Source organism: Poecilia mexicana, unplaced genomic scaffold, assembly GCF_051168715.1.
Source record: "Poecilia mexicana isolate PSO_F unplaced genomic scaffold, ASM5116871v1 scaffold_9, whole genome shotgun sequence".
Lineage (NCBI taxonomy): Eukaryota > Metazoa > Chordata > Actinopteri > Cyprinodontiformes > Poeciliidae > Poecilia > Poecilia mexicana.
This window is the reverse complement of record NW_028263378.1, coordinates 29,420,695-29,445,192: the sequence shown is the minus strand read 5'-3', so window position 1 is coordinate 29,445,192 and position 24,498 is coordinate 29,420,695. Positions and strand designations below refer to the sequence as shown.

The following is a 24,498-nucleotide window of genomic DNA, read 5'->3' as shown; positions in this document are numbered from 1 at the left end:
ATCTGCGTGCTCCGTTGATTATCTGAGAGACTGAGGGAGGGGGGAGAGAAAGATTAGTGACCTGCAGCTGGAAAAAGAGGCGCATGTGTGTGTTCGTGTGTTGCTTGTCAATTTAATTAAAATACAACATTTAAAACATAGGAAAGATGAAACAAGACGGAGATTTGGCTCCTGAAATGACTTGGACCACCCGATCCTGGCATGTCAGGATCACTGGTCAGAACCTTATATCTACATTCATTATGAAACATCACATTCACTGGCAGCTATTTGAAGTTTCTTAAAGCAGTTAGAAGCATTTGTACAACAAAACAACTCAAGTGCAAAAGTTTGGATTTATTGTGAATTTTCCATAATTTGTACATGTCAAGTAGTTTATGAAAATGAAACATTCTCAAATACATAACCCTGATCTATCCATCCGTCCTTTGTGCAGCCGCTTACCCTGGAAGGTTCTTGGGGGCAGGACTGCAGCCTATCTCAGCACTCATTGGACGAGAAGCAGGTCGAAAGTCCATCAGCTGCGTTTCCAAATGTGCGCAAAAATTTTGCTGATATTACGCTTTGTTGATATTCAAAAAAACTCAATTTCGCCGTGAAATTGAGTTTTCACGGCGAAATGATTAAGTTTGTTCGGTGTTAAGTCATTAAACGTCATTAAAATCCTCCTCCTGCCACTTCCTACTTCATCTACTTCGTCTTTTCCACCAGTAGCAACCTGCTGGTTGTTGATCACATCACGTCACGAAAGGTGAAAAAAATTAGCTGTTTCTGACGCAGCATCGTGACTGCTGGATTTATTGGCTTTCTATCTCTCTACTGAAAAACTATTTGCCATGTAGAAATAAAATATCAAAAACAGTGAATTAGGCAGTGATGCTATTGATTTGAAGACAATTGGAGTTGATATGAATTAGAAAATAAAAATCACTATAAATTCAGATTTGTGAACATTATTTGAACAAATTACAACATGTCTGTTGTGTTATGCAGCACTGAGAAAGGAACATAATGGTTCGAATATCTATTTTTAAGAGATATTCATGTCCTTGAATAGTGAGTGTTCAATTCTCAGTAATGAAATAAAACAGAGTGAAATAAGTAGACAAATTCAGCTTTATTGACAAGGACATTAGTGTTTATACAAGGCAGGAGCTGGGAGGAAGCTCAAAATAATGCAACTCATACAAAAAAACTGTCCGTTTTTCTTTTTTTTTTTCCGGGTCAGGTGGATAATACCTTTAGGAATTCCTTTAAAGATGGAAGGAATAAAAACATTTTTATTAAAATGGAAAAGCCTCAAGTACAGAGCTTTTTTTTCTTCCTCTTCATTAAAATGACTTCATATACAGTACAAAACATGCATCCCATGTTATTTCACAAACAGCAGTCTTACAATGTACAGTGATTGCACAAAATTAAATTAAAAATCATAAAAATAAAAATAAAAACATTACACAAACTGTATAAATCCGTCACAGACGCTACAAGCAAGACACACCTGGCTAGTCCTATTCTCACACATTGAAAAGCAACCATTAATTTATTTATACAACCAAAACTGTTTCGTCCTCTGACTACTGGGCTATTTTCAAAATAGCCTGAGGTAAGCTTTAGCACATGAGCCGTGGCTCAGTCAAGGCTTAAAAAAATATGAAATGACTGACAAAACAAAGGAAATCTCTCTTTTAAAAGGAATTTTGCTTGAAATTTGCTGTAAACAAAGTGCGAAAAGTACTTCTGATCCCTTTAGCCGACCCACTTCCTTTTGATTCAATGGTTCGCGTACAAACTTTGAGTAGTGCAACACAACCGAAATGAATGTCATCAATTACACCGACAAGGAAATAAAAAAAAGAAAGGCATAAAAACCCCAAAAGGCAAAACAAAAAAAAAACAAAAAACAACAATAACAAAAAACAAAACAACAAAAAAAACAAAAACAACAAAAACTAGGCTGGACGGGAGATGAACTCAGTGGTCCCGTTTCTGCCGCCGGCCCACGTCGACCTCGTCCAGACCGCTGGCCGACCGGGACTGCTGCAGCTCCCTGAGCTGGGCGTGGGTCCGGGGCGGCTGCTTCTTCAGCTTCTCCAGGTGAATGTCAATGGGGTCAAGCTCGGGCTCGGAGGCCGGCACGGGCAGGTAGCCGCCGTCCCTGGGCAGGCACAGGCACCAGCCGGCGCCCGCCAGGTCCAGCTCGCTGTACTCGAACTCGGACTTCTTCAGCTTAAAGTCCACCATGTCGGCCGACTCGCTCATGTCCACCAGCAGGTTCCAGAAGACGCAGCTCAGGATGATGCCCAGCAGCTGCAGGTGGAGGGGGAAACACTCATCAGCTGTGTTTCCATTACAAATGTGAGCAAATCTCTGTCTATATTCCGCGAATGTCGAAAAAACACATTTGGCGATTGTGGTGTTTCCTGTCAGTGAATGATCCATTCAGGAAGCACGATCCGTACCTTTGGCTCATTTGCGCTTCAGAAACACTTCAGTACATTCTTAAAATGTATGTCAACAAAGTGTAACATAAATATTTATATTACTTAAAATACTATTTGTTATAAGATTACCTATTTTCATAGACAATGTCATTATTTTCTTAATGAATAATAGTCATAATTTAGTTAAAAGACAAGTAGAAAATAGTGTAGCATGTTATTGTTTACAACTGGAAATTTTGTGCATCTGCGCATTGATGGAGGGCCAAAAAGCTATTAATGTACATGTGATCCAGAGCCGCTGTGCCGCAGTTGAACAATCTTGTTAGTGAAATAAAACCTGGAGATGTGGGTATCATTAACTTAGTGCAGTGCGCCACAGCAAAGGGAAAAATAACGCAGCCAAACCGTTGAAGAACAACGGTTGAGAATAACACTTCCACATATCAATCTAACATCAACAGCTGCCTCGTTTGGCTCGGCACTTCTCTCTTCACAGTGGAGGACGGCCGTCTACAGCGCAGGCAAATGTCCCGTAAGCTTCATAGCGTCCGTGTTGTGACGTAAACATTAACGATCGGGTAAAATTTAAAACCTCAACAGATGATTTATTCAGTGAATTTAGCAGAAGCCAATCTCGTATGAGTCGGTTTTCTATTCTGAAATCATTTGTAAGCGCACTCTTTTCATACAGATTACATAAAATAATTTTTTTAAACATACTCTAACTGCAACAAGTTGCTGCAAATTATACCCATCGCTTGACGTAGAGGAACTATTTATACGTGTGCAAAATTAAAAATAGAAGCAAAAAAATAAACAGCAACTTACCAAGTCAACAAGTTAAGCTATCCATTTTCAATGCTTTTCGTCTTTTGTTTCTTCCTAACAGAAACGTTATTAGTAACAAGCCTAAAATCTGACGTCCCCTACAGGAAAAATTGTAACAAAATGAGGTGTGACAAAATAAATGATTTAGGTGAACTATGAGAGCGGTCACTGAGGGAGACCGGTGGACACTTCAGACTAAATCATATTTCAAAGACAAACAATCAGAGAGATATACATCTATTAGAAACTTTAAGAGGAAATAACGAGGCAGTTTAGTTTCTAGGTGCCTCCAAGCCGTTTAGTTTCGGGGAGTTGCGGCTCTGAGTTTTCAATTACCTGTGGCAGCCCGATGGCGCAGCAGAGGGCGACGGTTATTCCAATGTTGTCGCTCATCCAGAGGTTAACTGCATGGATGCAGCCGCGCACATGGATCATCTCCTGCAGGGTTTCACGCTGATGGCCAGAGCGCAGAGCGGGAGAAAATGAGAAGAAAGTAGAATTTCTAAAGTGAAACTGCAGCCCCTCATCCTCCAGTTAGAAGGAAAGCAGAAGTTCTGAAAAACCCAAAGCTGCTGCAGAAATTACAAAGAGCTTCAGTCTAGCTTCGTTTGGGGTGATGCATTTGGTGTCTAGGAAGTTCAGAATTTTTTCACAAATTTTAGTGTTTTTTAAGAAGGACTTTATGTGATAGAACAAATTGTGAAGCGTGAAATACAAGGTTATTATTTTTTTTTTTAAGTTTTATTGGCCCTAATGGCTTTTATTTGATAGTGAATTGACAGGAAAATGTGTAATGAGAGAAGGGGAAAACATGCGGCAAAGGTCGCCAGGCCAAGAAGCGAACCTGCGACAGCCGCGTCGAGGACTAAGGCCTTCATTACTGTGTAATGAATCTACATAAGTTTCATATTCTGTTTTGGGAAACAGGAAATGCTTTATTTTTCCCACAACATTCCATTATTTTTTTAGGGTGTTTCTGTAAATTTACTGTTGACAGCAGGTACCGGTCAGTCGCTGGGTCCAGATTCCCCCAGAAATCTTCACCTCTTCTTTTTGCATTTCAAAATTCATCACTTTTTCAGACTCAAAATGCTCCAATATCTCATCTGATTTTCAGCTGCCTTTTGAAATCAAAGTACAAGCATTGAAATCAACATCATTTTATTATTATTATTTCAGCAGTGTTTAGAATTTAATATCTGTATTTTTCAAACACCATGACATTCTCATCATCTGTGGTGCAGCCACTGTATAAAGCTGCATGAGTACAAAAGTGTATGTGTGTATGTGTGTGTTCAAGTGTTTTTTAGTTAATAACCTGAAAGCCAAGATAATGAAAGCTATGATTGTTTAATTGCAGACTGAGCTAAAAGTTGACGCCATGGTAACCGTGTCGATCTTTAATTATCAGTCGGGAATCTCTTTTGAGCACTTTGTTCTGGGAGACAGAACAAACAGAGCTTGGAGAGAAAAAGTTATTTTTACACACTATTATTTTCTTTGGCTCATACTTCTCTAGATGAGGAAAATACTAACTGTAGATTCTACAGCTGCCAGTAGTAAGGGGCAGGAGCTGTGATACATTGTGAAGAATCTGTGCAAAACCAACAAGATAAAGAAAAAAAGCAGATAAAATATGTTCTCACACATACCTGTTCATTCAGAGTGTTGTAGCCACAAAGGGTGTTGATAACTTCTCCCAGCTGTGAAGAGACAGAATACGCAGCAATCAGACACAAAGTTTGACCTGAGATGAGACAGTCACAGTGTGACTCCACATCTACTGGAAACTCTAGTCAAGATGACTGGAAATATATTCCTTCTATGTAATAATAAAAGTATCAACCGAAAAATCTAGTTTTTTTATTTGACCAGGAATATTTAGGGAATAAAGAAAACTAACTGTGACTCAAACTTTCATCTGATAGAAAAGTCCCACAAGGAAAAGAAACAACTAAATATATTAAATAGTCCTGAAATGACAAAATTTAAGACTAGTAATTCATATATTAAAGGCCAAGTTACTTTATTAAATTAATTTAAATCATTTTAGGGCCACAAAGACAATTTTATGTGTCTGCAGTTGTTTTTGTTTAAGTTTTGCGTCCACACATTTTTGGTGTTTTTGGGAGACCAGAAATGATAATTTTTTAAACCGGGTTCCAGGGTGGATACATGTCAAAAGTCCAGTTCCGTATTGCGGCCATCCAGGTGTGTCTCTCTCACAATAACAAAAATTCTGTGTTTTTTGTGTCATTCTCTGGCAGCATTACAGCGCCACCAAGTGGCCTGGAAGACCAACTACAGTGTTTTCACCGCAGCCTGTTTTGGGTGTGCACACTTTTTCTTACTCGTTTATGAAAGTTGTCCTATTGGCAAAAGAGGATTGTACACAGTACAAACATTTCTGCTACTGCAATAAAAAAAGTGATTTATTTTTAGACTGAGCACAGATATGGACAGCACTGTATGTGACATGTTTCCATCTTTTAAAAAGCCTCTAATACACCGACCATTTGGAGCGAAAACCTGACTGCAGCCGTGACGGGTAACAACTGATAACATCAGACATGTCTTTTTAATCGGTGTAATCTGTGTGTGTGTGTGTGTGTGCGTGCAAAAAGAGAGGACTGCAGGACTCTATCATAATTTATCTGTCCTCAGCTTCCAGGCGCATTATCAGTCCTTAAAGCTCAGGGACCGGGGTGGCTGTGGGCCTGTGGAGGGGCCCAGAGGGGGGCTAACATTTTATTTAAACTGAAAAATCTCCCAAAGGCCACAGAGCTTTAAATAGCAGCATGTCTCCTGCTAGCCAGGCAATACATTTTCATTGTGGAGTCAATTACAGTTCTATTGTGCAGATAACAAGAGCCTCTCCTTCATTTGATAAAACCACCAGACATTTCTGTCCCGGCCTGGATGCTCTCTGGATGTGTGTCTATCAGCAGGATATGAGATAAGCAAACAAGATGGCTGTGAGTGAGCTGCAGCTCCACGTCAATCTGATAATAGTTGATGAGCATGTGGTATCAGTGTTTGGCTATTATCTGGCAGAAACAGGCTCAGCGGTGGTCCTGGTTTTAGCCACGTAGTGATACAAATGAAGTAGGTCTCCTCTTGCTTTAGGGATTCACAATTCATAGTAAGTCAATTAGCTTTCGGTCAACACGTGATGCAGCAACAGATACCTTGTGTAGTGATTTAAACGGAAGCGCACGGTGATCACAGAACGGAAAAACAAAACAGAAAATAAGCAATCGGCAAACTAAACATCTTTATTTTGTTAAATTTTTTAGGCAGCCTGACTTGATCCTGTCGGTTTGATCTAACGAAGATGATCATAGCTGATGATTAATTGATGACAGAAAATTAACAAATGACAAAAAGAGTTAGTGATGCGTTCCAGTTGAATCTGGACTTGGGAATTTCCGACTTCCCAGAAAAATCAACTAGAACTAGGGCTGACCTGATCCACTTTTTCACTTCTGATACAGATATCTGATATCTGAAGTTTAGTATCAGTCGATACCAATCTGAGAAACGGTGCTGAATCGACTCATGTACAGACAGAAATGCACTGAATTACCAATGGATAACTCTGCACCAGTACAGAACACTGAAATAGACCAACAGCTTCATAAGGTGGTCAAACATGGAAAAGCAATTTTAATTTGTTCAGTCAGTGCAACTAGGAGAAGAACAGCCAATGTAAAATAAACAATAAAAAAAACTGATAAAACAATTGGTTCATTACTTCAGTCAAACATGTAAAAAATGAACTGGAACAAATCTTTCAAATGGTTCAGAAAGTGGAATAAAGAATTCTTTTTGAGGTTTTGTTGGCTCTAGTGGCCTTTATTTGAAAGTAGTTTGACAGGAAACAGTGTAATCAGAGAGGGGAGGACATGCGGCAAATGTTGCCAGGCCGGGAATCGAACCTGCGACCACCGCCATGAGGCATAAGGCCTCAATATGTGGGTCATGCTTTGCCCCTGTGCCACCACAGCACCCAAGAATTAACTCCAACTATAATACAACAACTTCAAGCAAGGCTCTGTTGAAGTGATTTTTTTGATCCAGTTGTCGTGCAGAAAGAGACACTTAATCGAAAAGTGGCTCATCACACTTTGGGTCTAAAATGTGGTTAATATACTGTAACATAAACCCAGGTTGCTTTGGATAGCTTTTTCCATTTCACAAATGCAATTATTTGGAAACAGATTTTTGTATTTGCAGTTCATCTTTGTCCAACATTTGAATAAATTTTATTGATCTGAATATTTAGGAAAATATAAAAGGAAAAAAAAAAAACTTTGGAGTCATCAAAATGGGAGCAAACACTTTTCTCAGAACTGTCGATTGGCCAAACCCGACAGCATACTGCAAATACACCATCACTGCAGGATGACTGTGTGCAATAAACAGCATCCAGCTGAGTTCTGAGATCTAACAATACAAACACAAAAGCCTGGGCGATGTTTGGAGAGGCGTTGGCACGCTCACCTTGCGAACACAGCAGGTGTATGGAACCCCGCAGGCCAGTGGACCGGTACCGTTGCAGAAATGGTACTGGTTGACTCCCCAGTCCTTATATTCATCCCCTCCACAACAAGAAAACTGGAAAATGAAACAGATGAGGAACCAGAACAGAAATTCAAGGATTATTAGAAAATTCTCTGAAAAAAATCTACAAACATCTCAACACACCTGAGACACAAGACTGAATAAGACGTCATTAGTTCTAAAATTTTAACTAATTTTATTACATTAAAATGAATTCTAATTGATCGAACTAATAACTTCCGCTTCAACATTCTTTTAGTGGTGTAGTTTGACCGTCATCCAGCAGAGGGCGCTGCTGGTAATCTTCTAGCAGAGTCAGACACAGACTTAAAAATGGCGGACTATCCCAGAACAGCAAGAAGTTGGAATGGTCCAAAGTCCGATTGGAAGGAAAAATGCATTTTATCCGTTGAAGTAAGAACGCTGGAAGCTCCTTGAGTTTCACCTTAATAGCGCTCATTCAGTTATGCTGCATGGCGAAGCAGCGTCAACTTTTCACCCAAAACTAATTATTGATGTGATACGAAGGCGATCAAGTCTGCCCTCCTCTAAACTAACAGTACTGTAACACTTAGTAGTGATCTAAATCGGTGTCACCATAAAATAGGAGGTCGTGGGTAGAGAAAGAGCAGACACTGAGAGGGAATAGCGTAGCTGTGCAGACTTTTATTCAACCGTGTAACCCAACAGCATAACGTATCAGCCCCTCATAAGAACAAACCCAAAAAAAAAAAAAAAACCGAAGAAAGAAACGTCACCACTCATCCATGGAACATCCTTAGCAAATAACCAATCTCACATGAAACCATATTAATTGAAAAGGAAAAATAAATCATCTTACATTACTATGTATTAACATCCCTGTTCATAGGGAATTTAGTGTGTTACATACTTTATTTTATTGATTGGTTTATTTATTTTTGACTCAGCAACGTAATGGGTTTTTGTTTTGTTATAGTGAATAAATACGCCTAAATTTAATGTGAGAAATCAACGACTAACTGTTCATTCAGTCAGTATTTAATACGGCTGACTTTTTTTTAATGTTGCCCTTCCTGTTTTGGAAAGACAGTCAACCCCTTTTCCCCTCTGAGAAAACTCAGGTTTCTAAGAAAATGCCAGCTCTTTAACTAATCGTTAGTCAGTCGATAAGATCATTCCACTTTGCATTAACTTTTTAATCAATAACTTTCACCCCCCATAAATGGTTCCTGCTTTCAGCATAAAAAGATGAAATGGCCAATTAAGATTAGCACTAATGGCTGTGTAATAAATAACAGACTTTAATGTATTCCATTAGGATTTCATGTGATATCAACATGAAGAAGAGTTTATCTACACAGGCTACCAAATACATATTAACCTAGAAGCTTACACACTGAAGAAAAAAAACAAAACAAAAAAAAAACATACAGCCTTTTCCCTGTCACTGTTAGAAGTTAAATCAGACTAATTTTCTCTTGTTTTACGTCCTAAATTACCTAAATTATTTCTATCTCCTAAAGGCCACAATAATGAGAGAAATAACATGTCAGATGTTTTTTTTATTATTATTATTATTATTGTAAATAGCAAACAACTATTTGCTATTCATGCATGCTAAATTTGGTAAATCACAAAATTTTAAGTGCCATGCATGCAAACAAACCATTTGTGCAGTTAGAATGCAACTGCCCTTAATGGCCAGATATATCTCTGGGCATTAAGTTGAGAGAAAACATTGAAGAATTTTCAACTATTATGAGTGAAAACAACATTTAATTGCCCTTTGGGTGCAATAAAGTATTTCTGAATTTGAATCAAATTGAATTTGAATAAAGACTACAAACATTGTTTAAAAGAAAAAGAAGAAAAAGAAGAAAATGGTGAGTGTCGTAAAAAAAACTGCAATCTTCTCAATACTCAGCAAACGTGTTACAACTGCATCTGGTCAGGAAAATGTAAAACCTAAAGACACATAAAGCTCTAAAACACATTTAGTGTGATTTAAAATGATTTATTAATTAACATTCAATGTTTTCAAAAAACATTTTCTAAAAATTGCCAGGCTGTCTTTAACAGAAACAGAAAATAAAAGCCCTTTTAGTTGCAGAACCACATCTGAACCCGTAGAAGTGATGTTAACATGAATCCAGACGGCTGTCCTGTTTGGCTTTCTTTGCTCGTAGAACCCCGTCCCCCAGCTGCTCCAGCCTCTGCCTACCTCTGGGCTGCAGGAGCTGATTAGACACTTGTCCCCATCCTCTCTGCCTGAGACAGTCTGCCCACTCTTCCATTGAGAAATTGCCATTCAAAGTGACAACAGGTTCTGTGCAGCTGTCTCCCCTCCCAGTTAAACATGACAAAGTGCCACACTTCTGCTGTGAGCCTCTACCTTTCAGTGACAAATCCACACTGGGCTCTCTCCAACCCTGCAGACAGAGCAGGACTGGGAGATGAAATGGCCTCGGCGGCGAGGCAGGGAGGAATAATGGCACTCCCACAGAGTGGGACATAGTTTGTTCTAATCCATAGCACTATGCCATTACAACAGGATGATGTCACAATATCAGGACCAGTGGGCTGTGTGCAAGAAAGTGCACAAGCAACAAGCTCCCACACCTTTAAAGCCTCTGGGTGATATTCTGATCAATAGTTTGCCCTGCTGGTAATAAAAATGTTTCCTTCATGCAGTCCCACGCACCGATGTCGGCCCTCCTCAAATTAGCTGTCTGCTGTGAAAAGTTTCTCAGAAATTCTCTTTGAATTGTGGCTTAAAAGCAAACACTCCTGATGTGATGAACTGAAAATAAAACCAAACGTGTTTGGCTTTAAAAATAAAGCCAAACACGTTTGGCTTTATTTTCAGCACTACAAATGCTTTTAAAGGAGCAGTATTATGTATTTTCAAGGCACATAGTGCTATTTTATAGTACAATCAAGTAACTTGTTAGAAAAATGCCATTAGTGTCAAGAAATGTGACTTTGCAATTTAACACCTTAAAATCTCTCTTCTCTCTTCACAAACTCCTGCTCTTTCTGAAACTCCACCTTCAGGAAGTCATCACAACATGGCTCCTATATTAACCCTTTAACTGTGTTTTTACCAGCGTTGAACAGAGAAGTAGCTCATATAATGAGCTCAGGTAATTGCTACTGGCTAGTCTGAAGGAGCAGAAAGATGGAGTGGCTCCTCCAAGGAGGATCTTCGTCCTCAAAGGCGGAGCTATGTCCACCCAGGCGCTTTTCTAATTAAGATTAAAGGAGAGCTGCAGCTATGAACACAGTTTCTCTTTAAAAGTGAATATTATGGTAAGGGGTCAGAAAGAGTTGTTATAATATTTAGTTGTTACAGAAATCCAAAAATTATTAAATTAACAAAAAACGTATGTGATTTACAAAAATGAGTGGCGCAAAATTATCTGCGCAACTACCTTAGGGTGTAGCTGACATTAAATCACAAACCAATAAGTTTCATGTAACTTAGAAACACAAAGTTATGTCCCAACTGTTGACAGAAGTGAAGCCAAGTATAATCCTACCTTTTGCTGGACATAGTCCAAGATATTTTTGAAGTCCAGATCGTCGTAGTAGTGTTTAATTCCTTCCCGTATGGTGCTCTGAAACAACGCAACTGTCTGGAAAGAACACAAGCAGAAACACACAGATGGTGGTGACGAGGAAAAATATCAACCAAGCAGCCCTGACTGACCTGCCTGCAAGCAATCAAATCGCTAGATAAAAACATCAAGAGCCACACATGATATGAAACAACTTTTACCTTCTTTTCAAAGATGAGAGCCATGGCGAGAGTCATTGCCTGGAGGAGTAGCAGCACACACAGAACGCAGAGGAACTGCGGAGAGAAAAGGGACATTTAGCAGATTAAAAGTGTTTTTTTTTATTTTTTACTCCGCTTATGAAAAGTTTAGACTGCTGAACGTAGAATGATTTATAGTCTTCTTAAAATAGTGATCTGCTACCAAAACAGATGAATCCCAGGCTCCTTTGACGTCTCTCCTCCTGTTTCTGGTTTTCTTTCTGGGGATTAAAACTAATCTAAATTGTTTTGTGCAGACTCTGGTTCAATTTAAGAATTCATTGTTGTTGATTCAATAATCAAACTACAGTTTTTCATTCTGCTGCGCTATTAAGGTGAAACTTATCCAACACGTGCAGTATGTTACTGACAACTTTACAATTGTATCTGTAAAAATCATGAAAGTACAAAAAAATGCTGCAGATTGCTTGATAGAGGTCGATGTTTTCCCACAAAGAATGACAAAATAATTACTTGTTGGAGAAGATCATAATTATGCATCAAAGCATCTGTTCTTTGCCTTTATCTGGCTGAAACTGAACCAGAATACATGATGGTGCAGCTGGAAAAATAAAAAAATAGATGTTTTCTCATTCTGTATTAATAATTCTAACCAGTAACAGAGGCTTGAGACCTCCAAAAAGAAGTAAGGAAGAAAAAAAAAAAACCCTCCTGAGATAAAAACAGTAATTATTCATGGTCTATTGTTTGAGTCAAACACAATAATAGACATTCTTTTCTTTTAAATTATTGCTATGTCATTGGTTTATTGACTTTCTAATCTTCTCCTCAAAAACACACAGACATCACTGACTTCTCTGTTTCTAACTTCATTTTGCGCTTTATTACTGATTATTTAGCTATAGCTAATTACATGGTTGCATAGCAACCACAATAATGCAGCCCTACTCCTTCTGAGCTTTTCCTCTGTTACTGACAAAACCAACAGCTGCGTCTTTGCATGCAGGGAGGAAAAAGGTCATCAAACTGTTTGGTGGTATTAATGTTTTAAGAACCGAACTGTTTTGCACTCTGTAAATTATATTTCTTAGATGTAATGTTTGTGGTAATATATGTAATTAGACACAAATATTCTAAAATGAACATGTTTGGTTTGAATTTGCAGCTGAATAGATAATCTAATCAGAATCAAAGTGTAAAGTTTCAGTCACAGAACACGAATCAAAAAGATCCAAGCAGTTTAATCAAAGAGACGCATCAGGTATCGTTTAATTTCACTATCCCGCTTTAAAAAAACAAGGTAAACAGCTAACTCTGCAGACGTTCGTCCAGCGTCCCTACCATGTGCAGCAGGGTCTTATTGTCCCTGAGGGAGCCGACCATTCCCACCACTGACACGGTGAACATCACCAGGCCCAGCAGGATGAGCACAACGGCGGGAGCCAGGAAGAGACCCTCCAGGGTCCGATTCTTCTGCCTTTCCACTTCCGCATACACTCCCACACACAACACACACAGGCCCATGAACTGTGGAGAGAAGAGAGGTGGTTTGTGACACGGAGACCTGAGGTCGAGTTTGGAACGGCAGCCAAGCCACATATTTACATACACTGGACTTCACCGTCTGAAGTCCAGTCAGACCAAACCTCTCTTGTTTTAGCTTAGTCAGAATTAACAAAGTTACAGTAGTTCTACTTGCTCAATGCCAGAAAACTTGGAGAGAATGTTTTTTAGAAAGTTCTTTGCAATTTTCCTCGAATTCAAAAGTTTACATAGATTTGGTCAGTATCAGGGATAACCGTCTTTGACAGTGTTTGACTTGGGCCAAACCTTTTGGGATTCCTTCCACAAGTTGCTTAATATAGTTTATTTATTTACTATTTGATACTGTCTTGAACCCTTTAGCTTGTAGCTATGCTTAAAATCAAACACAGCAAATAACTCTGCTGTGTTTGATTTTGTCCTTCTCCAGTCTTAATGGAGTGTGAACCAGTTAAATCAGTTAATACAAGCACAACATCCCGCAGAAGAGTAGCAGCCTCTCTCCGGTTACAGATGGGATTTTTTTTAGAAGAGCTTTAAACTTCCCAATAGTAGTTTTTTTTTTTGTGGGGGGGTAGAGAGAAATGAACAGGGACCTAAAACTGAGTCAGGCAGAAGTCCAGAAAAAAAGCTGGGATTATATCCACAACATTTCAATCAGAGTGGCAGCTTCTAAAACAAAAGTTCTCAAAGCAGCATCACTGAGATTAAAAGTGGGTATGTGATTTCCATCAACAATAAGTTTATACCTAAAGAACATTTTTATGCCTTTCCAGGTAATTTTGCACTTAAACATTAATCTAATTTATGAGACCTTTATTACCATTTGCAACAGCACAAATACAAGCAACTGAAATAAAATGTTAGCCTTTATTACATACATAAATAAACGTATAAATCCATAGAAAATGGTATTTATTAACCTTAAACGATTATTCTGTCGTACATGAACAGCTGCCAGCTCAGCTGCTGCATGGTGTGAGTTACCAACTTAGTTCAAATTGAATCACTAGCACTACTTTCATTTGGTTAATGGAAAGTGCTAGAATACATGAAGTATGAAGTAGCCGTCTTTGCTTTTGATTTTCATTTGGACACAGAGGCAATCTACTCCAACTCCATTTAACAGCTGAGAACCTCGTACAAAACCTTGTTAAGTAATCCAGCCTGGCTTCCCACATCCCATATCAGCACTAACCTTCCTTTTAGCTACAGCATCTTTATATCTCCCCTAAATCAGTCTACTGATGGCAGAAAAGTGACACAGCAAAGATCTGATCAATGTCAACTTTTGAAACCACGCTTTAATTCTCTGAATGTACAATCGTCAGTCAGAGAAAGCAAACACTGGGTGAGTGTGGGTCAATCTCACCGGACACCTGCCGCTTTCCTTCTGTCATTAGAATCAGACTTTACAGACATTAGCTAAATCCAACACTCCCACAGCGACAATAGCTCTAATTAAGTCTACATGGCTAGCTTGGGGCCAAAGGAGCCTTTGTCTGCGGAGGAAGTCCACAGCGGCCTAAATCACAGCAGCAGAAAGGAGAGCCAGAGGAAGAGGCAAATCACATTAGAGGCATTCTGGAGCGCTAACAGGATCAAGCTACGAATGGTTTACAATCACATTCAACACAAAGTTCCAGGACAGATGTTTCTGTAGAAAACAGAGGAGGATAAAAGTGGAGATGCACCGATATGATCTGATATTGAAAATAATTCTGGATCTGCTATTGGTGACAATATGCCAGATTAGGGCAGATCTATTCAGACTTATTCTACGCTTTGTTTCCTGAATGAATGGCACTCCTGGATTGGCTTCTTTGCAAACGCCAGCCAATACCATGTCAATAGAATGAGCTACATTTTCATTTGAATATTTTACATATTTTCTACAAAAATATATATATATATATATATAAATAAATAAATAAATCCAAAGTTTGAGAGAGCTCCTGATTTAAAATTGCTCAAATTCTTTGAGGTTCTTATAACAGGAAACCACACATCATTCTGCCATAAGAGGAGTTTCTGAATGGAGAATAGAGCTAACCACTACTGACCCTTTCTCCCACTTGTTTCTGCACACAGCCAGTTAGCTTGAAGAAGATTCAATTGCAAAGAAAGACAAATTTGGCCATCTCACAACATTTCTGACCACAAAGCGGACAAATGTTGGCTTGTTGCACTTTTTCCCCCTTAATAGACAAAGAACCACAAAGCAAAAATAGTCATCAGTACAACTTTTTAAAACAGCACATTTAACAACTTTTTTGTTAATTTGCCCCTATATTAAAATTTTTTCTACATTTTTATGCATTCCCAAAAATTGAAGGCTATAAATAATAGATTTGTTATATTATATTTGTTACAGAAATCAAACTTTGCTGACATATATTTTTGCTGACATTAAGCTAAATATATTAAAAGGTCATAACGCCGTAATGACAGGAATAACAATCTCTGAGCAAGAAAACAGCAGCAAGGTTGATGTATTTTTCTTCTGTACTTCTCACTTGCTCGTGTTTTGTGTCGGCAGAATCAATTCCATTATCATTCCATCCCTTTAAGAGCATCCAACGCCCTGCACCACCGTGCTGTTTGTTGGCCACTGACTGATGGCTTTGTATTGTCTAAGAGACAAATGGAACCGTGAATATGTCGGGAAATTATGTTAAAACACTGTCCATCTCCTGGCGCAATGTAAACGTATTACACTATAAAATGTTACGGTGTTTTGAATATTTTCCACCGGTATGAATCATTCATCTATTAGCTTGTATCCATCCAAGCCATCACAATAACATGTACCGTTTATTATTAACCAAATTGCGTTTATTATAAAAGCGCCATGTGTGCGATTCAACAAAGGAACAATGATTTTAATGAAATATCAGAAAAGCCCAGCTATATGTGATGCTTTAAAGGTAGAAGTGCTCTGTGGTTAAGGGCGAGTTACTGATTTCGATTGAAATTACTATCAGAGAGGCCATAAATGTATTTGTAGTGTATGCCGAATTGTTGGGAGGATAGCATACATTTATAATCTATATGAATTTATATTTTCTTAAACATTTGTGGGTATGGAGCAAGCGGTACATTTAAAAATAAGTGTTATGTAAATGAAGACTGGAAAGATGCTTCGAAAGTTGATCTCTAGCTCGGCATTTAGACTCAAATAAACTCCAAGAGGATACAGACATAATAAAATGCATCTCGCACTTACCGAGAAAAGCATTGAGTAGACATTTAGTGTGAACTTGATGAAATAGTAGAAGTGGTTGCTTTTTCTCACTTCTGAGTAGGACGGCATGGCTGCTTGCTTTTATCAAGCTAGCTAACAGGCTAGCTAACGCGCCTTCGTGTAGCTCGTTTAATGTAAATATATGTATAATATATTAATGAAATATAAAATACTCCCTTTGAGACATGAGAAACAGTTATTAGAGGTAACTGGATATTAAATATGCAGGAGCTATCATTTCTCAAACAGGTGCTGTTGTAAAGCCGCCGAGACGAAACCACTTCCGTGCGGCTAGCCGCCCCACGCTTTGTTTTGACTCCATTCTTAAAGGAGCAGTTACACCAATTCACCAGCTTCACAGGTAGGGTAAACATCAAATTTGTTTCATTTAAACTTTTTTTACAAACTGAATCTACGCATACAAGCACATCATATATACATTGTGTTTATTGTAATTGACGACCTGAAGCCACATGGCATTGTAAACCAGGTGCTAACACCAAAAGTGGACTTCTTAAAACAACTCCAATCTCAAAAAACGTGACAGACTAGGCAGTGGGCCAAAAATAATTTCTGTTGGTAATGCATACTTGTAAAGCGTTTTTGGTAAGAATATAAATAGAGAGCAGTGTAATTAGCAAACATTTTGTCCCTGTGTCATGTGATTATCCAGACTGCTTTACTATGGTCAGCACACACCTAATCCCAGCTCTTGCTTCAAATTGCATCATTGGTTGCTTTGACTCATTTGTTGCCATCTTGATGGCAATACTGATGTGTTCACAAATGGAATTAAACACATGCAAAGCTGCTTAGATCAGATCACCCTGGTGATTATCTGACAACTTCCTTCTTAAAGGATGACCACCTATAGAAGAGGGTTTCCTTGTTGAGTCCTTTTATTCTCTAGATTCAGTACCGCTGCGTATGGTACAGTAATAATGGACATAGGTCACAGTCATCAGTTTATATTGAATCTCCTTGTATAATTCACACTCTGTGCAAGCATCAGCAATAATCTGTTTTCCACCACTGATGGAAAGAAGATTATTAAATGTAAAGAGTGATCGGGGTGCTTTTCTCAGAATGAGCTCTTCCAGCGTTTCAATATTTAAGTTAAGTTTTCTGTTGACTCTTAGAGAAATTTATGGGAAACTCCTAATAAGGCAATCAGTTGAAAATGTCAGAAGTAACACTTAAAGTCCAGAAATGCTTTCGTGTTTGCAATTGCCTTGAGATTATTGGTCTGTCTGAGAGCCAGTCTCCAGGGTCAGAATTAAGATTCAGTTCAGAATTTTTTACCCATTTGAGGAGTTAAGTCATCTGAATCCAGGTGATTCTCTGGCAGCCTGCCGGTTCTCCCGGACTGTGGTGTGTGTGCGCGCACACACACACACACACACACGCACACACGCACACACACACACACACACACGCACACACACACACACACACACACACACGACCACGCACAGAGCTGCAGCTTTCTGTGGAGACCACAACCTGTGAAGGACGTGCACATGTATTTTTCAAAGATCGGATTTTTCTTTCACAACTATATTTGGAATAAAAATCAGCGAGTAGCTGGATGACATTTATTGAACTTAGATGCACCGAAAGTATTCATGCTCCTATTATGTTTTTTTTTTTTTTTTTTTTTTTTACATTTTGTTAGGTTACTACCAAAATGTTTATGCATTTCATGGCCAGTCATCAATGTAGCATAGCTCAAGCTCAGTCTGATTGGATGGAAAGTGTCTGTGAATATCAAATTTTAAGTCTTCCTCAGGTTCTGGATTGGATTTATAATATAATATACTTACAGATGTAGAAATAAATCAAAAATAGTATTACAAATCATTCACAGAAGACATAAACTAACCATGAAAAAATGAGCTTCTTGCAGAAATTTCACAGCACCTGTAAACCTGAGAGTACATTGCAAAATTCCAGTTTTAAGATAAATGATTAGAACAGATAACTCATATTTCACAACATCACCCAAAATAACCATAATTTTATTTTATTTTTTTTAAGCACTTTGGAAATCAAGTGCTTACGGCAGTAATTTGGCACTTTGAAATTGCCTTGCTTGTTATGTTAGAGAAACCAATCATTCTGTTGACAAACCTTAGACTCCCCTTTTCATGTGTTTATGGATATAATTATGCAACATTATGTACCCACACACAATGGGGTGTATTTTTTCATAGTATGATTGAGGTCATACAAAAAGGTCACGTTGGTTAATGGAGCTTTTTGGAGGGCTGAACCAGCTGCCGTTTTGGGAGTAAGCGGCCTTCTGCTGCAGCGTCAGGTTGTCAGCTTGTCTTGGCAATAAAAGCGTTTATCAGAAGGAACAGGAAGCATTTTAATACTAATCCAGTGATGTAAGGTAGTTCTATTTATACTGCTTTGTACAAGTGTGGTGATGTCATCACTGAGAAGTACATGTACTGGCATGTGCTGTACTGATACTGTACAAACAAACATGCAGTATTACAGAAGGTTGCTGGTTCCATCTGATAACATCTGTCCAAGTTTTTCTAAAGTCATCCAGAGTTTATGGACCTGTTTATCAATCAAAGAACTTTATTTTCTACAGCTGCTTGATAATTACACCCCATCGCAAAAGTCTTTATACCTCTAAAACTTTTTCACATGTTGCCTACGTATTTCACGTGTCAAACTCAAGCTAAATCCGGCCTGCCATGGATATGTATGTGGCCTTCCAGACTCCAGAGGGCCACTTAAGTAGAACATCAAGATATTACTATGTTATCGGTCAGATCAAATCGGCTTTCATCTGCATAGCGCTAAGTTAGGTCAATTGGAAAAGACAGTGATATTATTTGATTTTAAAGTATTATGTAAAATCAACTTGTTGGAGCTTTGCATCACATTATAATGTTATTCCCCCATCAAAAACATCCATGGAGTGTTGTGTTGATTGTTTCGTGCATGTTTGAGAAATCCTTTAATCTCTCATGGCAACCATTCAAGCTGTGGAAAAAGCCTGGTTGTACCTAGCTCCGCCTTTGAAGCAAAGCTCCTCCTCCTTGCTGTTTCCAAACGTCCATCTCATAGAGCGGCTCTCCTCACTCAGCTCCTTCAGACTAGCCAAGCAGTGCAGCGTTGTTAAAGGGTTAATACAGGAGCCATGTTGTGATGACTTCCTGAAGGTGGAGTTTCAGAAAGAGCAGGAGTTTGTGAAGAAGAGACGAATGCCCCTCCTTTGAGACTTTGATTATTTTTCATAATTATGCATTACTTTATGTTGGTTGATGTTTTTTCATGAAGATACTGTGTATTTGTGCCAGTCTTGTCAGCTGACTGACAGTATGGTGGTAATAAAGGCATGACAGCAAACAGAGAGACTGTCACACATTAAGGAAGGGCGAGCAGATGTGCGTCCAATCAGCTCACATTTGACATGTTAAATTGACGAAAAGGAAATGCATGTCTGTCTACTTTACGTGTGCATTTTAGTGTAGAGCGCATGAATAATGCTTTTTCATTCTTTGCTGTACTTTTATCTCTCCATGCCTCCCATTGGTCTGTTTTCTCTTTGATATTTCACTATTTTCTTTTTCTGCTCTGTCATTCATAACCAGGCCTCCCTCAGCAGTTGATAGATATTTTTGAAATAACTTTGGAAATAGCCTACCCCTTCAATGTTGAACATAATAACAATGTACTTGACAAAAATAAATAAATAAATTCATCAACCCAGAGTAAAAGTTTTCATAATGCAGAAACACAGATAGTACTTCAACTCCTGGATTTTATTAATGAAGTTCAGCTGAAATCACATGCAAAATTTGAGTCCAGTTCAAATTACATTCCCACTAGTAAAAAGAAGTTCTATATTAGAAAATATGCTGGGTTTTTATACTCCCTAAAGAGAACCATAACAACTCTGAACTTGAAACTTATTGAAAAACTGTTGATAGAAATGCAAAAACTAAAGAGTGTGGATTTCGAAGTATGACACAACTGTCCCAGATGTACAGCCAATGAAAGTGTTGGTTGGTTTCAGAGAGAGAAAGTAAAACTAAAACTCTCTAGAAAGAACTGAAGATCAGAGTGAACAGAAAGAACCCTTTGAACCTTTGAGATTTCAGAACAGTTTGTGTGAAAAAAAATGGGTCAAAAGTCCACCTGATAATACATGAGACGAGTTTATAGATTCAGGAGACACCTTGAAGATTCTATTACAAAGCAAAGCTTTTCCACAAACTTATCAAGTACATGTGTTCTGGTGCCTTCAATGCTTATTCCCTTTGCCATTTCATTTTTCCCCTCATGGATACATTTGCTTTGATTTATTTCTATGTGTTTATTATCTGGATTGTAAATTCTATAGTCTATACAGGGTTTGTATGGGTGCTTGAAATCCGTATGGCTGGAAAACATAATATTGCCCTGTTAATGGATGGCAGATATTTAAGGAGGAAAAGTAACTGTGGGCAATTGTAAAGAAAAAAAGAAATGAAGCTTGTGTTCCATGTTTCACTGCTCCTCTACATTATTCTGAGAGTCTGCTGTCGATTTTAACTACATCAGTCTCAACATCCTCCTCTGTCACTACTGCTGGGTGGAAGACGGTGCCAGCTGTGATGGGCTTGTGCTTTGTCACACTGCTGACAGCTCTGGGAAACAAAAGTTATTTTTTTAGGTACTGTTTAATAACAATGTGTGAATATAAAAAAAAAGCTTCTATTTCCAGAGAGCTGAGCCCATGCTGATTAAACTGGATCATGTCGCTGGGAGGGGTAAACAACTTATTTCCAAAATCATTTGCATTTGCGTCACCCCAGACTATTATTATTTTTATTATTATTATTCTCTCTGTGGTTTGATCAAACCAACCCCTAAGATTTCAAGGAATGACTGGTTTTTAATCAGTGGAAATAAAAGGATTTATTCTCCTGCTTCTTTTAGATTCAACCATTAATCAGACTTTGTGACTGTTAAGACGTGACTGTGAATCACCTGAAATTATAGACTGGATCATTTTAGTCTGTTATAATTTAAGTCTTTACTTGTTTTATTCCTAAATGTGCAGGTAAATATGCCTTTAAATGATAACTTTATTGATTTATTTTTTGCTAATGATGATGTAGATTTTCACATGTATGACAATACATTGGGACTTACCTTCTTTTACGTCACTGTAAGAAGTCATCACGGGGAATAAAAGTATTATGTTTGGGATTCAGAATAGAATAGAAATATATTTTATTGTCTCAAAGACGGGAAAATTCAACAGCAGAAAAATGTGGCAGGGAATCAAAGCATGCAGGTTAACACAAAGATGAAAGTATGAAAATATACATTAAAAAACTAAATGCAGACTAATATTTTATAAAATAAGGGCAAAATTATGACATATAATGGTGAGCAGCAGTTAGCAAAACAGCATTATCTGATACAAAGAATGTGAGTAGGATTCAAAGACAGACTTTAGATTATTTGAGTATTCCAGGGCAGAATATCAGTTCAACAACCAACATTAATGGATTGAAGAAACAAACAATGGGTTCACAAGTTTGATTTATAAACTCATTGATAGATAATGAAATCGTACATATAAGCTCAAAGATGCATATAAAGACCCTGTAATATCTAATGAGTTATTGGGTGAATATGGCTTTATTGTAAAGCACTTTGAGAAGTAAATATGCTTCAAAAACCACCAAGCTTCTGGCTGATGGCCGTCCAGCCCTTTCCAGTCCGAAAAAATATCTTGTTCAGATATTTCTATCTTGTCCTTTATATTTTTCTGACAGTTCTTTTGTATTAAAGGGGGGCAAAAATATGTAAAAATAATGACCTTTTTATTTACATCAATGTTATTCCTTAGTCATGAACTCACCTGGAGTGTTGTTTTGATTCTTTCATGCATGCTTGAGAAATCATTTAATCTCCATGGCAACCATTCAGCTGTGCAAAGCATCTGGTTGGACCTAGCCCCGCCTACGAGATGCAGCTCCTCCTCTGAACTGTGGTTTCCAGAGCAGCCCTAATCACCCTAATTTACATGGTTTTGGAAATCTAGGGGGAACCGGAGCACCCAGAGAAAACCTCCACTAACACTGGGAGAACATACAAACTCCTACAGAAAGGCCCTCATAAGAACTAAAATCTCTTTTCTGTGAAGAAAAGAGATTTTTTTGGTCTAAATTATGAGATGTGTTTTGAGGTCTTGAAACGGTTCAGAACTTACCTGGACACTTTTTGTTATTTGTTTGTTTTAGAGGATTTTTTGCTTCTCTTCAGTTTTTGTTGCTTCTTGAGGCTCAAAGTGTGTCACATCGTTTTCCACACTGAAGATGTTTCTTCAGAGACGCCTCCACTGGTTCAGGATCTTGGCTTTCCCTTTTCTCTGACAGAGTTTCCACACACAGGTCCGTCACTTCCATGGCTTCAGGATCAAGGATGCTTGAATCTCTCAGCATCTCATTTACAAAGTCATTTAGCTCCTTGGGAGATTCATCAGGAAATTCAATATTCTCTAATAGATGTTCCAGATCCATGGATGAAGGGTCATAAATGGTTTTTTCCCCGTTTGGTTCTTGATGCCTGGCCACTTTTCTTCTTGGAGGTCCTAGTTCATCTCTGTCTTGGAGCTCCGTTTTCAGATTTTCCAGCTCTGTTTTATAATTAACCTCACACCTACAGTACCGTTGTTGGAGGACAGTGAGTTGCTTTTGGAGACTGTCCTTCTCGGCTCCAAGTTCGCTGATAATCTTTTGGTCCCTCATCATTTTCAGTGAGTGAGCTTTCATCTCTTTATCTACCTCCTGCTTAAATATTTCTGCTTGCTGTCTTAAAGCAGAAACATCTCCTTCATATGTAATTTTAAGCTCCTGGTAAGAAACTTTAGCCTGCTCCAGTTCACTTTGGAGATGTTTTATGGTCTCTGGATTGCTGCTGCAGGAAAGAGAACTCTAGTGCCATTTTCTGATGCAGATTGTTCTTTTCAGCTCTAAGTGCATTGATAAGATGATGGTCATTCTTGGCTCTTTCCAAATTAATTTCTTTCTCACAATTCACCTCATACTGATAAACTTCTGCTTTCTCTCACAGGGCAGAAACATCTGCTTCATTCCTCCTGTTTAATTCTTGGTATGAAATCTTATACAGCACCAGCTCACTCTGCAGACGGTTCTCTGTTTCCTGCAGGCAGGCAATCTCCTTGGACATTTTTTCTTGGAGATCGTCCTTCTCAGCTCTCAGGTTTTCAAGGAGCTTTTGCTCTTGCTTGATTTTTTCTTCATAAAACATCTGCATGTCGACCTGCAGGTTCCCTTCACCTGCAGCTTCATGTTTCTATTGAAGCTCCCCGTAGTGAGTCTTGATTTGATCCAGCTCTTGTTGGAGGGCGTCACTTTTCTCTTTTTCTGCCTGGATTTGTGACCTGAATGCTTCCTCACCAGCAATATGAGCTACCTTCAATTGCTCAAATTCCTTCTGCAGCAGCCTTTTCTTCTTGTGTTTTATGTCGCTGTGCACCCTGGAAGCGATTATAGCTCGTCTGAGAGACTGAATCAGAAAACTCTTCCCCTGTCAGTAGTTCTCTCTTCATCTCCTTGAGTCTTTTCTGCCCTTGTAACTCGGCTTTTGTATTCTCCAGTTCTCTTTGCACGTAGACTAGCTTTTGGTTCTCCTCAAACCATCTTGCTCTCTCCTTTTCCAAAAGAGAGCCAAGTCTCTGGATCTCTCTCTGTAACTCAACGGGAGGCGTTCTGTTCTCAGTCCAGCCTTGCAGATTCTGTCCAGCTCTCCATGCTCCATGCTGGGGTCTCATCTCACCGTTGGAGGAATGTGGCCTTTGGTTCGACATGTTGGACAAAACAATGTTTGTTAAAATCCATTTTGATCAGCAAACGATCTCAATGTTCAGCTTTGAAAGAGCTTTGTGAACGTCTGAACTCGTCAGTAGTGCAGCAAGCAATGACAAGAATGTAGAAGTTTGTTACATACATACAGAGCTGATGACATCACAAGCAGGACTCTAGTTGTGACATCACAGAGTTTCCCTTCATCTTTGGAATGATGATGTGAGTGTTTGAGAACTCTACCACACTGACCAACCAACCTCCCCCATCATC

The 24,498-nt window shown here is 38.6% G+C and overlaps 1 protein-coding gene and 1 pseudogene across 1 annotated transcript; both read right to left on the bottom strand.

Annotated features, from left to right (window-relative positions):
- Positions 1-1,098: 1,098 nt before the first annotated feature.
- Positions 1,099-16,695, bottom strand: LOC106932224 (tetraspanin-15). The gene is made up of 8 exons (XM_015010818.2): positions 16,364-16,695; positions 12,937-13,122; positions 11,596-11,670; positions 11,357-11,452; positions 7,776-7,889; positions 4,925-4,975; positions 3,609-3,725; positions 1,099-2,310 (listed from the first exon to the last, which is right to left on the bottom strand). Exons 1-8 carry the CDS (start codon positions 16,448-16,450, stop codon positions 1,975-1,977), a joined length of 1,062 nt encoding a protein of 353 aa, XP_014866304.1. The 5' UTR covers positions 16,451-16,695; the 3' UTR covers positions 1,099-1,974.
- A 5,960-nt stretch (positions 16,696-22,655) lies between these two features.
- On the bottom strand, positions 22,656-24,212 carry LOC148157748 (uncharacterized; annotated as a pseudogene).
- Positions 24,213-24,498: the final 286 nt, after the last annotated feature.